We start from the raw sequence: 14,146 nt of genomic DNA on the forward strand, positions 1-14,146 counted from the left end.
TAAGGTAGGCTTGGTTGTGACAAACCAAATTCTGTTTTGTATTTTTTGAAAAATCATGCTAGAATATTTAACTTTATTGGTTTGGCATTCAAAGTATATACATACTTCTTAGATATAGTTACAAATATTATATTTCTTTACCAGTCTCAAAAATGTATGCCTTTTTAAATTATTTATTCTCTTGCTTATATTTTGTTCTCTGCACTTTTAATGTAGCTGTAATGCTGAGTGAGAGCAGATATAAATTTTTCCGAACTCGAACGAAAATATTCGTTCATTGTTATATGCGGAGAGCAAGGTTACTCCACTAAGAATCCACTTCAACTGCATGCCAAAGCACAACAACGGCGTTTGATGCAAGTGAAGTTTAAAGGAATTTCATATTTTTGAAGGTTACACTCCTCAAAAGTTATATTAGCGTGCCTTCAACTGTTGAATTATCTTCTGAGAGAAAAGTTGAAATAATTGAGAAATGATTATTGCAGATATTTCATAAATTGATAATTGTGGGCAAAAAATAGTAAGACTTTAATTTAAATTTTGCGCGAAAGCCCATTCGGCGAAATATTTTTTTCTATGTTGGTATAACTTTCAGTTACATCTTTGCCAAATGTCACATCAAACAAATCATTATCGTTTCTGTAGTTCAGAAAGTTGAATACGAACCACGTCCAAGACGGCCAACGTCAGCTGATGATCAACACGTCAGTAAAATAAAGGAATTAGTGCTTGAAAATCGACGATTTATCGACAGAGAGAGGTCTTACCGACAACATCATTGGAATATCGAAAGGATCAGTGAAAACCATTTTGAAAGATCATGTGGGCCAAAGAAAAGTGAAAGCACGATTGCTTCCAAAATCACTAAAATACCTCTTTATCATTACCTCAAACAATGCTTTCCGACTACCAGGATGTCATGAAACGTATTATTACTGACGCTGTGTCTTGAATCTATGTTTACGACCCGGAAGCAGACGATCAATCGGTCGAATATTGTGGCAAAGCTGAGCCGAAGCCGAAAAAATCACGTCAAACTGTCAACAAGAAATTCTACTTGAATGGCCGGAATTATGGTCCGACAACTCTTGGCTTTTCGTGAGTTCTAGGCCAAATTTTGAATCAGTATCATGCCGGAACCACCGAATTCACCTGTTTTAGGTCCGTGTGACTTCTGGCTATTCAGCAAACTCAAACGACCGCTCCGGGAAACCTTTTTGAGTCAATTGAAGAATGGCTACGCGCATTGAAGGTTATTCCGGAAATTTACTTTAACAACTGTTTCGAGGATTGGAAAAAACGTTGGTACAAGTGTATTGATGAGACCAAGGGGGATTACTTTGAGGGGGACGACATAGATTTTGAATTATAAATTAATAATTTTAAAATTATAAACAAGGGCATATTTACTTTTTTGCTCATGCTAGTATACAATAGTTAATATTTTTTAGTAATAATAGTAATATTTTCAGTATTTGGAGAGCGAACAATCCTGTAGATACCCTCCAAGCGCTCTTAAATCTAGAAATCGTGATTATCTGTAGTGGTTGTGGCGTCAATTGGAAATTCCAAGCGAAGACAGGTCTTTCTCCACCTGGTCGTTCCAACGGAGTGGAGGTCTTCCTCTTTCTCCGTTTCCCTCGCCGGGTACTGCGTCAACTACTTTCAGAGCTGGAGTGTTTTCATCCATTCGGACGACACTACCTAGCCAGCGTAGCCACTGTCTATAATTCGCCGAACTATATCAATGCCGTAGTACATCTCGTGAGAGCTCATTGTTTCATCGAAAGCGATATTCGTCGTTGCCAATGCGCAAAGGACCAGAAATTTTCTCTCGAAAACTCGTAACGTCGACTCATAAGATGTTGTCATCGTCCATGCCTCTGCACCATATATGACTTATAGAATTTTGTTTTTGACGCTGGTTCCAAGATATTATCGCAGACTTCGAAGTTATGACTGTCAACAGGGACGTGGATGCCTAGTCGCGAGTGCGACGACTATTTGTTTGATGGCAGAAGATATTTCGTTTTGCCCTCGTTCACCACTAGATCGCTTCGCTGCCTTATCTAGTTTGGAGATAGCAAAACTAACGGCGCGTGTGTTTAGACCAATGATATCAATATCATGGGCGTACGCCAGCAGCCGTACACTTATAGAAGATGGTATCTTCTCTGTTTAGTTCCGCAGCTCGAATTATTTGCTCCAGAAGTAGATTGAAAAAGTCACAGGAAAGTCTGAAACCTCGTTTGGTATCGAACGGCTCGGAGAGGTCCTTCTCGATCCTGATGGGGCTTTTGGTGTTGCTCAACGTTAGTTTACACAGCCGTATTAGTTTTGAGGGGATACCAAATTCAGACATAGCGGCAAAAGGCAGCTCCTTTTCGTGGTGTCAAAAGCAGGCTCTTTTGCAAGATTTAGGGCATGGTGATATGGTCAGTTGTTGATTTGCCAGGCCTAAAGCCACACTGATAAGATCCAACCAGTTTGTTGACGGTGGGCTTTAATCTTTCAGACAATACGCTTGATAGAACCTGATAAAGATTTATTATAGAATCACAGATTAACAGAGAAATGTTTCAAGAACCAAGTTCTCTCAGACAAAAAAAGTATACAAAATAGAACCACAACGAAATTTTTACACTATATTGAAAATATAAGAAATCAACTGTGCTTAAAGAAATAAATAGTTTTGCGTTCGTTCCAATATTGGTACTCTATAAATATTTTTACTGTAACCACACACATATGTATGTATGTAGTCCACATTTTTATTTATAAATTTGCATTATGACACACTTAACTTATAAAGTAAATACATACATACTACATACATATGTACATACTGCATACCATGCCGTTCTTTGTATTCGTCATTATCATTCAATAAATGGTTCCATTCATAATAAAGGCAGGTAACCTAGATTCGTTTATTTGTCCTGTCTCGCTATATATTTTATCAACAACTAATCTACTTGTCATTTTTCCTTCACCCATCGGTTTGTCCGTCCAACCGCATACAGCGCCTATAACACATGTGTTTTAATTTACATACGCGCATACATACATATGTACATATGTAAGAAAGTGTAAATATACATTTTTTTGTGTAGGTGTGTTGTATGTATGTAGAAAAGGCTGGGCCGCTGATAGTGGCACTTCATATTACATACCTATTTAACTTAGCTGGTTGGTTGGATCGGCGCTACAGTTGTTGGCTGGCTGGCTGACTGGATTGCCAGCCTTTTCCGCTGCCCACTAACGCTGTTACATTTGCAATCAGGCAGCCGGACGTGGATGTTTGTATATGCATGAATGTAGATATGTACATACTTACATACATACACATGTATATGATATACATATGTACATATGTATGTAGATGTATGCGGAGCTATTGGAAATTCATTCAGTCATTTCATAATTGTGTACCTACCGACATATGTATGTATTTAAGAAGGTGTTAACTCTAAATAACAGCTCTAACTTTGTTGGAAGCATTTTGGCAACACACTATTTTGCCCTCAAGCATTATTATTGATTTTATTGCAGAGAGGCTGTTAAGCTGGGCGTTGAAAAGATTTAATTATTTGCAAAAAATTGCACTATTTAATTATGAGTAATAGAAAATAATGCTGCCATTGATTAAAAAATAAAGTGTACGCTAAAAATAAATTACATATTAAATTCCCACTAAATATTGGGTAGTCGAAAAAGTCTTTTTCTATTTTGTCAATAAATGTCATTGCAGTCGTATAACTCCAGTGCTACCCATCACATTATGTCATAGCATACAGTGGTGGAAAGGTGAGATTTTAAGCTTCATTTAACAAAAAAATAATAATTTCAGGGAAGTTGAAGAAAAGTTACAGCTGTTCAAAAATAAGTAAAAATAATGAAGAAATTCGCTATATTTTGAACTTTTTTTGTATAAAAAAGGGAAGAATGCCACGCAAGCCACCAATGAAATTTGTGAAGTTTACAGAGACGATACTGTGTCAGTTCGTGTAGCACAACAATGGCACGCTCGCTTCCGTTTTGGAAATTTCGATGTGAATGAACCTATCGCTGAAAAGTCGATGAAATTATGGAAAAAATAGAACACAGTTACATACATAAATAGCCACGACATCGCTAAGGAACTTAACATTCATCATCCAACGGTTTTGTACCATTTAAAAAAGGCTGGCTACAAAAAAAGCTCGATGTTTGGGTACCACATGAATTGTCTGTGAAAAATTTAATGGACCGAATTAACATCTGCGATTCTTTGATGAAACGAAATGAAATCGAACCATTTCTGAGCGAATGGTAACAGGCGACAAAAAGGGGATCAAATAGGACATTAATGTGCGAAAAAGATCATGGTCCAAGAGTGGTGAAGCTCAACAAATGGTGGCAAGGCCAGGATTGACGCCTTGTAAGGTTATGCTGAGTGTTTGTTGGGATTGGAAAAGAATAATCTGCTCCAGCCTGGTCGAACGATTGATTCTATATTTTACTGTCAACAACTGATGCGATTGAATCAAGCAATCGAAAAAAACGGCCATAACTGATCAACATAAAGGGCTTCGTCTTCCATCAGAACAACGCTAGACCACACGCATTTTTGATGTCTCGACCAAAACTGGGAGAGCTTGGCTGGGAACTTTTGATGCATCCACCATATAGCCCTGACCTTGCACCATCGGACTACCATTTGTTTCCGTCAATACAGAACTCCCTTAATGGAGTAAAGTTGGCTTCAAGAGAAGTCTGGGAAAATTAGTTGTCGCAGTTTTTCGCCGAGAAACCAAAAAAAATTAAGTCTGATGAAATAATGTCTCAAGCGGAAAAATGGCAAAAAGTGGTCGACCAAATGGTTTTATGCCCGCTCTAATGTACATACATAACTTATTGTATATAGCGTCATATATTAATAAAAAAAACAGAGAAACCAGAAAAGTTTTACACTGATGGAATAATTTCTCTAGCGGAACATGGCAAAAAGTGGTCTACCAAAATGATATACATTTGGTTCATTAAGGTTTATTATTAAAATAATTTGAAGTTTGATTAGAAATACGAAAAGACTATCATCGTTTTCTCCTGAAGAAGCTGCTCATTTGTCGGAATCATCGATATCGGTTCACTATAACATTCAATTGCCATGCAAACTGATTGATCTAAAGCAAGTCCTTTTATGGAAAACTTATACATTTGACAAGAAATCTTCACGAAATTTGGCACAGATTAAAAAATGAAAAATGTAGCCATAAACTAAACGCCTTACTGTTCTAAATCTACTTTTTCATAATCCTTGATAATTTATATAATGATATAATTTAGCAGCATAAAAGAAAAACACGGAAAAAGCATAAAATAATATTTAACACATCATACATAGATGCAGCAAAAGGCTTGCCTCCACCCACCGCCTTCCCATATGTGTATCATTCATTCATTCGTTCTGCAGCATATCGTGAATGAATTTCTCCGGCATTAGCTTTATAGCAGACAATCATTCACAATAGCATTCGTTTGTTGCCGAAACATACGTTTGTAGTGTGTGACCTTCGTTCTCACAAACGGCAGCCAATTTGTATGTGTGTGAGTGTAAAGTTCTCGATATGGGGTAGTGTGTAAACTTAACAGCGACATTGGACAGTGTGATGGCAAGAGGCAGCGTGGCCGAGCGGTCTAAGGCGCTGGTTTTAGGCACCAGTCCGAAAGGGCGTGGGTTCGAATCCCACCGCTGTCAGAAATTTTTTTATACAATTTAATTTTTGCATAAAATTTTTAATAATTAAATATTTCTGTACTTTTCTTATAATTAATATTAAAAGTTAAATATTTATGGTTTTGAAAAGCAGAACAATAGGGGATGACGGTAAACAATTTTAATGTGCTAAATATTATTTTCGCAGCTTACGAATTTATGCAAACTTTTATATATAAAAATTAGTGTTGTATTAATTTTTGAAATATATACTGCATTATATACATATGTGTGTATGTATATTTTATGTATAAATTTATTTTACGGTAAATACATTAAACAATTATTTCATTCATATAATTTCCATTGATAGTCTTCCATTTCCAAAGTTCATCCATATGTATGTAGCCATATAGGAGCATATATAGGCTGAGCTTGTGACCATGAAGTTATGATGAGCTCAGCAACGCCAAGCGGCTAGCCCATTCTGAAAATGCTTCTATGTATGTAGTAGGTTTGTATTTGTGCATACATATTCACATAGTTAATCATTGAGCAATACCTTTACTGCCTGTTCGCTTGGCATTGACAGCATTATCAGGGACATTGCCTAGGTACACGCCTTCTACTTTCTATATGTGCCATGTATATACATATATACATATGTACTATGTATGTGGCTATATGCAATATATTGCGTGCATATTTAGCTAAATTTCCATGTACAATGTAAAATAAACATTTTGATACACTGGATACTAGCGTAAAGAATGAAATGCCGTTTCAACTAGGGCTGACCGTTACTGGAAGGGGAAACATGTATGAATACATTGCAAAGAAAAGAGTAAATATTTTCATTTTATTTATAATTCTGAGAGTATTAAGCACGTACATATAAAAATAAATTATTATTATTATTTTTGTTTTCGCACTTCTAAGCTTCGTAGACTTTGTTTTACTTTTTATGCTTAAAAATGCGAAAAGGGGAGTAGGGTTGTAAACTAGCGTGTTATTGTAAAGAAAACGTAAATTGTAAGTAGAAAAATGCTACAATAAATTTCACAAGTGTTATTCTTAATCCGTATGAGTTTATTTTCGCCTGAAATGGCATATTTCACTTATAAACTTCACTTATAAGTTTAGTCTGAACACTGATTTCAGTGTACTTTTTTCCAGTAGTAAAGTATAAAGCATAGTACAAGGAAAATTCCTATTAAGTAGAATGTTGGAAAAGCCTTTTCAGAATAATTGAAGAAAATGCTGCTTATTGTTTTGAAATTTTTTTTATTAAAAATACTATATGCTTATATACAACACGCATACGTTATGTATGTACATTAGAGTGGGTCGAGTTTCTATATTCTAAAATCATTCTGGTCGACCACTTTTTGCAATTTTTCCGCTAGAGACATTATTCCATCAGTGTAAAACTTTTCTGGTTTCTCGGCGAAAAACTGCAACAAGTAATTTTCAGAGGCTTCTCTTGAAGCCAACTTTACTCCATTAAGGAAGTTCTGCATTGACCGAAACAAATGGTAGCCCGATGTTGCAAGGTCAGGGCTATATGGTGGATGCATCAAAACTTCCCAGACAAGCTCTCCCAGTTTTTGCCGAGTCATCTAAGATGTGTGTGGTCTAGCGTTGTTCTGAAGGAAGACGAAGTCCTTTCTGTTGATCAGTTCTGCTCGTTTTTTTTCGATTGCTCGCTTCAATCACGTCAGTTGTTGACAGTAAAATGTAGAATCGCAGATGTTAATTCGGTCCAATAAATTTTTCACAGACAATTCATGTGCTACCCAAACATCGAGCTTCTTTTTATAGCCAGCCTTTTTTGAATGGTTCAAAACCATTTGATGATGAATGTTAAGTTAATTAGAGATGTCATGGCTGCTTATGTGGCGGTCCTGGTCAATCTTTTCCATAATTTCATCGACTTTTTCAACGATAGGTCGAGCAGGGTGCATCTTTTACATCGAAATTTCCAAAACGGAAGCGAGCGTGCCATTGTTGTGCTACACGAACTGATACAGCATCGTCTCCTTAAACTCAACAAATTTCATTGGTGGCTTGCCTGGCATTCTTCCTTTTTTATACAAAAATTTCAAAATATAGCGAATTTCTCCATTATTTTCACTAATTTTTGGAGGAGCTGTAAAACTTTTTCAGCTTCCCCCAATTTAATTTTTTTGGTTAAACAAAGCTTAAAATCTCACCTTTCCAACACCATATGGTATGACACAATGTGATGGGTAGCACTGAGGATATACAACTGCAACGACAGCTATTGACAAAATACGAAAAGATTTTTTTGACTACCCATATGTATATGTATGTATATTTTATAGAGTCTCCGATGTTTCCCTCTCTGTATTGCAAACTTCGTGGCAAACTTAATATAACCTGTTCAGTGTATTAATATGGACAAACATTGATGTGAGCGAACACACTCATCTTTATCTACATATACTTATACATATGCATATAAACGCTCGCCCAAATACACATTTGGCTCAAGCATTCTATATTTGTATACAGAGCTTCTCCACAAATTGAAACTCCATTCATAACCAGCGCCAGCAGAAACTCCACTTTTCATTCAGAGAATATGGCCACATTGTGTCAACATTGAAGTCACATTGAAAGAACGTCATGGAAAACCTTGAAGCGATAATAGCAAAATGACTTGTACTAAAATAGTGATAGAGAAAAACTTGCGAATGCCGAGCTAACCCAATGGAACACTGTTGTATACAGTATACACGTGAAAACTCCATTCATAAAGTTGCAGCAATTTAATTTATTATTATTTTTTTTGTTGCTGCGCAATACCGCATACTTCCATTCTCTCTACACAAGCACAAGTAGTGTAAACGTGTGTGTGAATGTTTTCGCAGTTTGGGAGTTTTGAAGTTGCGCATATGTACACCGTAATTTGAGTTTGTGCAGGACGCACGAAAGCGACAGGAAGTCGTGCAGACACCAATACATACATAAGTACACACTTTAGCACTTCAGCGCAAACTCCGAAACTCCAAAAAACAAGAAGAGTACGCAATAATTTTGCCAAGAACACGTTTGACTCCAGCGTTTTGGCGCTACCACCTGTTCCGCTGCTTTGCTGCACACCTTTTGCTCCGTGCTCCGAACATGTTTGCGAAGCATTTCGTGTAGCCAATAGAAGGACACAACTACAATAAAAAATTGCTGCTGTTTGCATTTGTTGAAGGTTGTCTATAATATTTTTTTTTTGCCATGCAACGATGTTATTTTTAACAGCAGCTGCGACTTTAATACTCTTAAAAGGCCTTCGTTTCATAATTTTGTACGTAATGCAATTCTTTGCACACGGATGATTGCATGACTTTGGGCCCGTTGGTACGTTCTTTATGTGTATTTAATTAATTGTATCATCTTACAAAAGGTGGGCATTTGTGTAACAGGTTTTCTATGTATGAAGGCAAGTGATTTAATTTTAGTGCTTGACGTTTAGGGGTTCATGGGTTTACGGGTTTCAAAATGGTTAAATTCTACAACACCTCTAGAATGTTTCAATTTTCAAGTTGATTCCAGTAATAGTTTCGGAGATACCGTCCTGAGAACTTGTGCGCTCGAGGCTAGCTAAGCTAAGTGCGTCGTCTTTGAACGCGTTTTTCTTGAAACTGTGTTTTTGAAGTCGGTTGGCAAGATTTCTCGAGAACTACTCAACCGATCTTCATGAAATTTTACACAGGTCTTTGAGATACAATTCTTAAAGAATTGGATTTTTTTCGATTATAGCTATTAAAAAAAATCTCGAAATTTTCATTTTTTTTTAAACTGTCTGCCAAAAATCCAATTTTCAGTTTTTTCCTTCTTCCAAGTTCCAAGTTAAGGTTTTAACTAAATATCGTATTTTTCACTTTAGATGATCCTGTAAGTTGTTATCCTGCCAACACAGGCGCATATTTTTTCCGTTTAAAATATTTTTTTTCCAAAAATTTTAAATTTTTTTGTTAATAGTGTATTTATGTTACAATAAAAATTTTTATATAAGAAAATTGAAAAAAGGCTTTTTTTTTACCCGAGGAAACCCATGTAATCCCTTAAATGCACAAGTGAATATAATTCCTTTAGAAACATACATACATACATAAGTACATTTATTGCATTCGTTGGCGTTTAATCGATTTTTATATTGAAATTTTTACTTGCATATAAATAAATATTAATTTTAAAATTTATTATATTTTTTTTTTATAATTTCAGCGACTTCTTAGTTACAGTACGCGCACAGGTTATGACCAGAGACGAAAGCACCGAGGGTTGGTTACCACTCGCCGGGGGTGGTTTAGCAAATGTTTCAATACGCAAACGTGCTAGACTATCCCCTGGCGCTGCTGGACATGAATATATCATTTACGGCCAAAGAATCTCTGATCAAAGTGTGAGTAATAATATGCAATATAAAATTTTGATTTATTAATAAACATTGCTCTTAAGAATTTATATTGAATAATAAAATTAATTGTAAACATTTTCAAAAAATTAAATTAGTTCTAAATTTTTTAAATAATAAAATTAATTCTAAAAATTTTCAAATCAAATGCTTTAAAATCAAGTTTAAAAACGAAAGCAATTGCTTTGTTAAATCAATTTGTAAGTTTCTCATCAATCGATTTATCGATAAATATGCAGAAGTGTCAGTAACTATTTACATATCTCAGTTATTCTCAATTGGTAATAACTCCATTCAAATTAAATGCATTTGCTCGTATTTTAGGTAATTTTAAGCTGTGTCATAAATCGTGATCTGAAGTATTACAAAGTGATGCCCACATTTCATCACTGGCGTGCTGGTAAACAACGCAATGGTCTCACTTTTCAAACGGCTGCCGATGCGCGCGCCTTCGACAAAGGCGTACTGCGCGCCTACAATGAATTAATTGATGGTAATTATCACTCGCTGGCGCAATGCAATTGTAATTGTTAGCGGCAAACAGCAACAAAATCATCACCAATTACAACAACTATAAAAATCATATACTTTTATACTATGCGTTTCTTGTTGTTGGCAATGCTTGCAATTTCTTTGTTTAATTGTGTATTTGTGCGCATTTTCGTTTATATTTAAAATACTTTTTTTTGTTTATTTCACTCTCTACTACATTTGTTTTGTTAATGCTTGATTTCCGCAATTTACCATTATTAAAAATTTGCCTTACCCATATTTGCATACAAACATACATAAGTGTGTACAAGTGCATTTTGTTGTGGTAATTTCATGTTTTGGTCTTAATATTTTGTGTTTTCTGCATATAAGCACATCTAAAAATACATTTAGGTGCACTTATTTTAAGTAATAGTGTTGACTTTTATATTTTTGGCACAACTAAATATATTTTAATGTACAATATATATAATTATTTATGAAAAATAAATTAAGAATAAAATTAGATACTTAAATATAATGTCTGTACTTATGTGTATACATATATGAAATGTAATTGATGTTAAATACTTTTAAATGCATTTTCAAAATAGCGACATTATAAATCCGGCGGACGAAAATAAGCTATAATGCGCTTTACAGGTGTATTTCTAGAGCATAAAAGTGTATAAAAAGATCTTTACATAGATTTTGATCGGTCAGTTTTTATGACAGCTATATGTTATAGTGGTCCGATGTTAACTTTTCTGACAAATGAGTAGCTTCTTTGGTAGAAAACAACGAGTGTAATATTTCAGAGTGATACCTCAAAAACTGAGGGACTAGTTGGCGTATATACAGACGGACAGACAGGCGCAGTTGACTAAATAGACTCAGCTCGTAACGCTGGTAATTTAAAAAAATGTTAAATGTAGCGACCGACGTTTCCTTTTGGTAAAATTATACCAAATAGTAATCGGAAGTGGTTAAGTCTGTTGAATACAGCGGGTGAGGCAGCAGCTCCCAGCCAAGTACTTTGATTGTCTCCTGAACCGATTTTGCTTTGTGTGCCAGTGCATTGTCGTGTAAGAAACTTATTTCGCCGTGTCTTCTGGCCCATTTTGGACGTTTTTCGATCAATGCATGGTTCAAATTGACCAATTGGCTCACTAAATATCCTCTATATTGCTTGCATTTCGTAAATATTATTATTAAAATTTTACATTCATTTCAAAAATTAAATTTAAAACTTAAAATACCTGTTTATCAAATTAAATTTTTTAATATATTTTTTTTGTATTTTCATATCATACATATACATATGTACATACAAATTATATAACAATCACTTCTAAATATAGCATGTATTAAGTGTGCGCATGTTTTCCTATCATAATTTCTAGATTTTTTTACATGCACAAAATTCAAGCATAATTTTACTTTATTTTTATAAAAATATTTTTTATTTCAACTCACTTTTGCTTAATACATTTGGTATGATTTTCTTTTTTACTGCTTTTTCTCTCTCTTTCTCTTTCTTTCTTGATCTGCTTCAAAAAAAAAATAATTGGAAAATATCATAAATTAATGCAAAAATAATTGAAATCTAAAATCAACACAATGTTGTCTAATTCGCCATTATAAAAAATGTATTGTTCGAAATTCAAAAACTTCACAACAAATATGTATTACGAAATTATAATAAAACAAAATCATCCTTAATAACTTCATGCTTGGTAAGTTAAACTTAGTGTAAAAAGCATAAGGTATTGAATTAGTAGTTTTTGGCTTCCCGTAATACCTATATAGTGTTGTGTCCCATAAATCTGTGTTTTCATGAGGCGCTTAGAGAACATTTCTTTCCGAAATGCTAATGAAAAGACGCCAAGAGTCCCATATTAAACAACAATTTTATTTAATTTTTCGCCGTATTTCGTATTGTTAATATTTATTTAAATTTTGTATTTATTTTTTAATTTTTAGTGTTTAACTATGCCGTAAATCAATTAGTAATGCCTCAGCATTTTTTATTATTTAGAAATTTGTATAAATTTTGATTTAACGGTGATCCATAACATTTCTTTTTTACAAAGCTATATATGTACATATATTAACGGTATTTCACACTTTCTCCCTTTTTAGGCCTGGCCAAATCTAACCCATCAATAATATGTCCGCCCCTTACAAAATATGACTCTGTGGGTGAAGACGACGTTTTTATGGTGCGTATTAAATCGTTGTAATATTATACTTATTTTTAAAATTATTTATATATTTTTTATTTTCTTCATAGACCCTAGATCTACCTATAGAAGCCGAATGCATACAAAAGTCACATTCAAGTCCCGAAGGCAGCGAAAAAAGTCACAGTACGTTCACTTTCTTCCTATATGGTTTTCTAAAATTGTGCTAATCTTCAAATATTTTATTCACACTTTTCCAACAGAAAGTATTAGTGTCGATCGCGGTGAACGCATCAGCAACAAAAGCGATTTGGACCGATCTTCGGATGGTACTGTCACTCAACATCCTAAAGCCACCATTCACTACATATCGAACGAGAAATCATGCAGCCTACAAGCGCCACCACCACCACCCTCGCTGTCCGCCATCAACGTGTCAACTGGTGCTCATAACAACAGCAACGTTACCACAAACGTAAGCGTAGCCATCGTTTCGCCCCCAATCACCACAGTCTCGTCGAGTCAACTTGAAGCGCCACCGCCATCGCTGCCAACAGCCATTGCGACTAGCGAGAATTACTCCTATGTTCAACTAACAGCGGTAATGAATTTTCATTGTGTGTATGCAGTCTCATTAATGCTAATCTTTTCTTTCCATTTCCGACTTTACTCTATTTTTTGCGTTACCTCTTATTCTTATTTACTTTCTTCGTTTGATTTTTATTTCCTGTTCCTTTTTTTTTTGATTCCTGTCCTACAGGTGCATGATTACAATTATCCGGTTGTCGATCAGCCGGCTGGCGCGCAAGTGTTAAACGCACGCCGCGAATCGATCAGTGCATTGAAGAAACGAAATGCTTTGGAAGCTGCACAAGCACTTGCGGCTGCTCAATCTTCTCCGATTGCCGCTGGTGTGATACTCAAAGATCCCACGAGCAATGTGGATATCATTAAGAAGAGTCAACGCGCTCGTTGCCGCTACTGTCACGAGCTCTACAATGACGAATGGAATCGGAAGGGTGCATGTGAATTTGCACCCGATCGCTTTCGTTCGGCATTCGAGTATATTTCGGGCATGGGTTGTGCGCGTTGTATGTTGTATCATTGTATGAGCGATGCCGAGGGTGAAACGCCACAACATCCATGTCAGTGCGTCAATGAAGCTGGCTGCACTAAGCGGTAAGTAACGAAATCGTGTAAACACAAACGGTGCTTTCGCAGTTTGAGTCGGATTAATTAGTTTAAAATTAAGTTTGCCATGAAGTTTGTAACACTACAAAATATGTATTTATATGAATAAATAGCCGAGTTGAGAGTCCTTCGCCGGATAAAAATCCGGGTCCGTTCCGGTTACGTAGA

General features: G+C 35.3%; 1 protein-coding gene and 1 non-coding gene across 3 annotated transcripts in view; both read left to right on the forward strand.

Moving 5' to 3' along the window:
- LOC126755556 (sprouty-related, EVH1 domain-containing protein 1) overlaps nucleotides 1–14,146 on the forward strand; it is a 28,044-nt gene that overhangs the window by 8,700 nt on the left and 5,198 nt on the right. The window contains exons 3-8 of one of the 2 annotated variants that reach the window (XM_050468212.1): nucleotides 9,944–10,121; nucleotides 10,458–10,626; nucleotides 12,747–12,826; nucleotides 12,898–12,973; nucleotides 13,051–13,385; nucleotides 13,548–13,966. In XM_050468212.1, coding sequence (XP_050324169.1) covers nucleotides 9,944–10,121; nucleotides 10,458–10,626; nucleotides 12,747–12,826; nucleotides 12,898–12,973; nucleotides 13,051–13,385; nucleotides 13,548–13,966 — 1,257 coding nt within the window. Of the gene's footprint in view, nucleotides 1–9,943; nucleotides 10,122–10,457; nucleotides 10,627–12,746; nucleotides 12,827–12,897; nucleotides 12,974–13,050; nucleotides 13,389–13,547; nucleotides 13,967–14,146 lie in introns of both variants that reach the window. The other variant, XM_050468211.1, reaches the window with a different exon arrangement.
- Trnal-uag (transfer RNA leucine (anticodon UAG)) lies at nucleotides 5,661–5,740 on the forward strand. The gene has a single exon. It is a non-coding gene; the product is annotated as a tRNA-Leu (tRNA).

Source organism: Bactrocera neohumeralis, chromosome 4 (genome assembly GCF_024586455.1).
Source record: "Bactrocera neohumeralis isolate Rockhampton chromosome 4, APGP_CSIRO_Bneo_wtdbg2-racon-allhic-juicebox.fasta_v2, whole genome shotgun sequence".
In the NCBI taxonomy this organism is placed as follows: Eukaryota; Metazoa; Arthropoda; class Insecta; order Diptera; family Tephritidae; genus Bactrocera; species Bactrocera neohumeralis.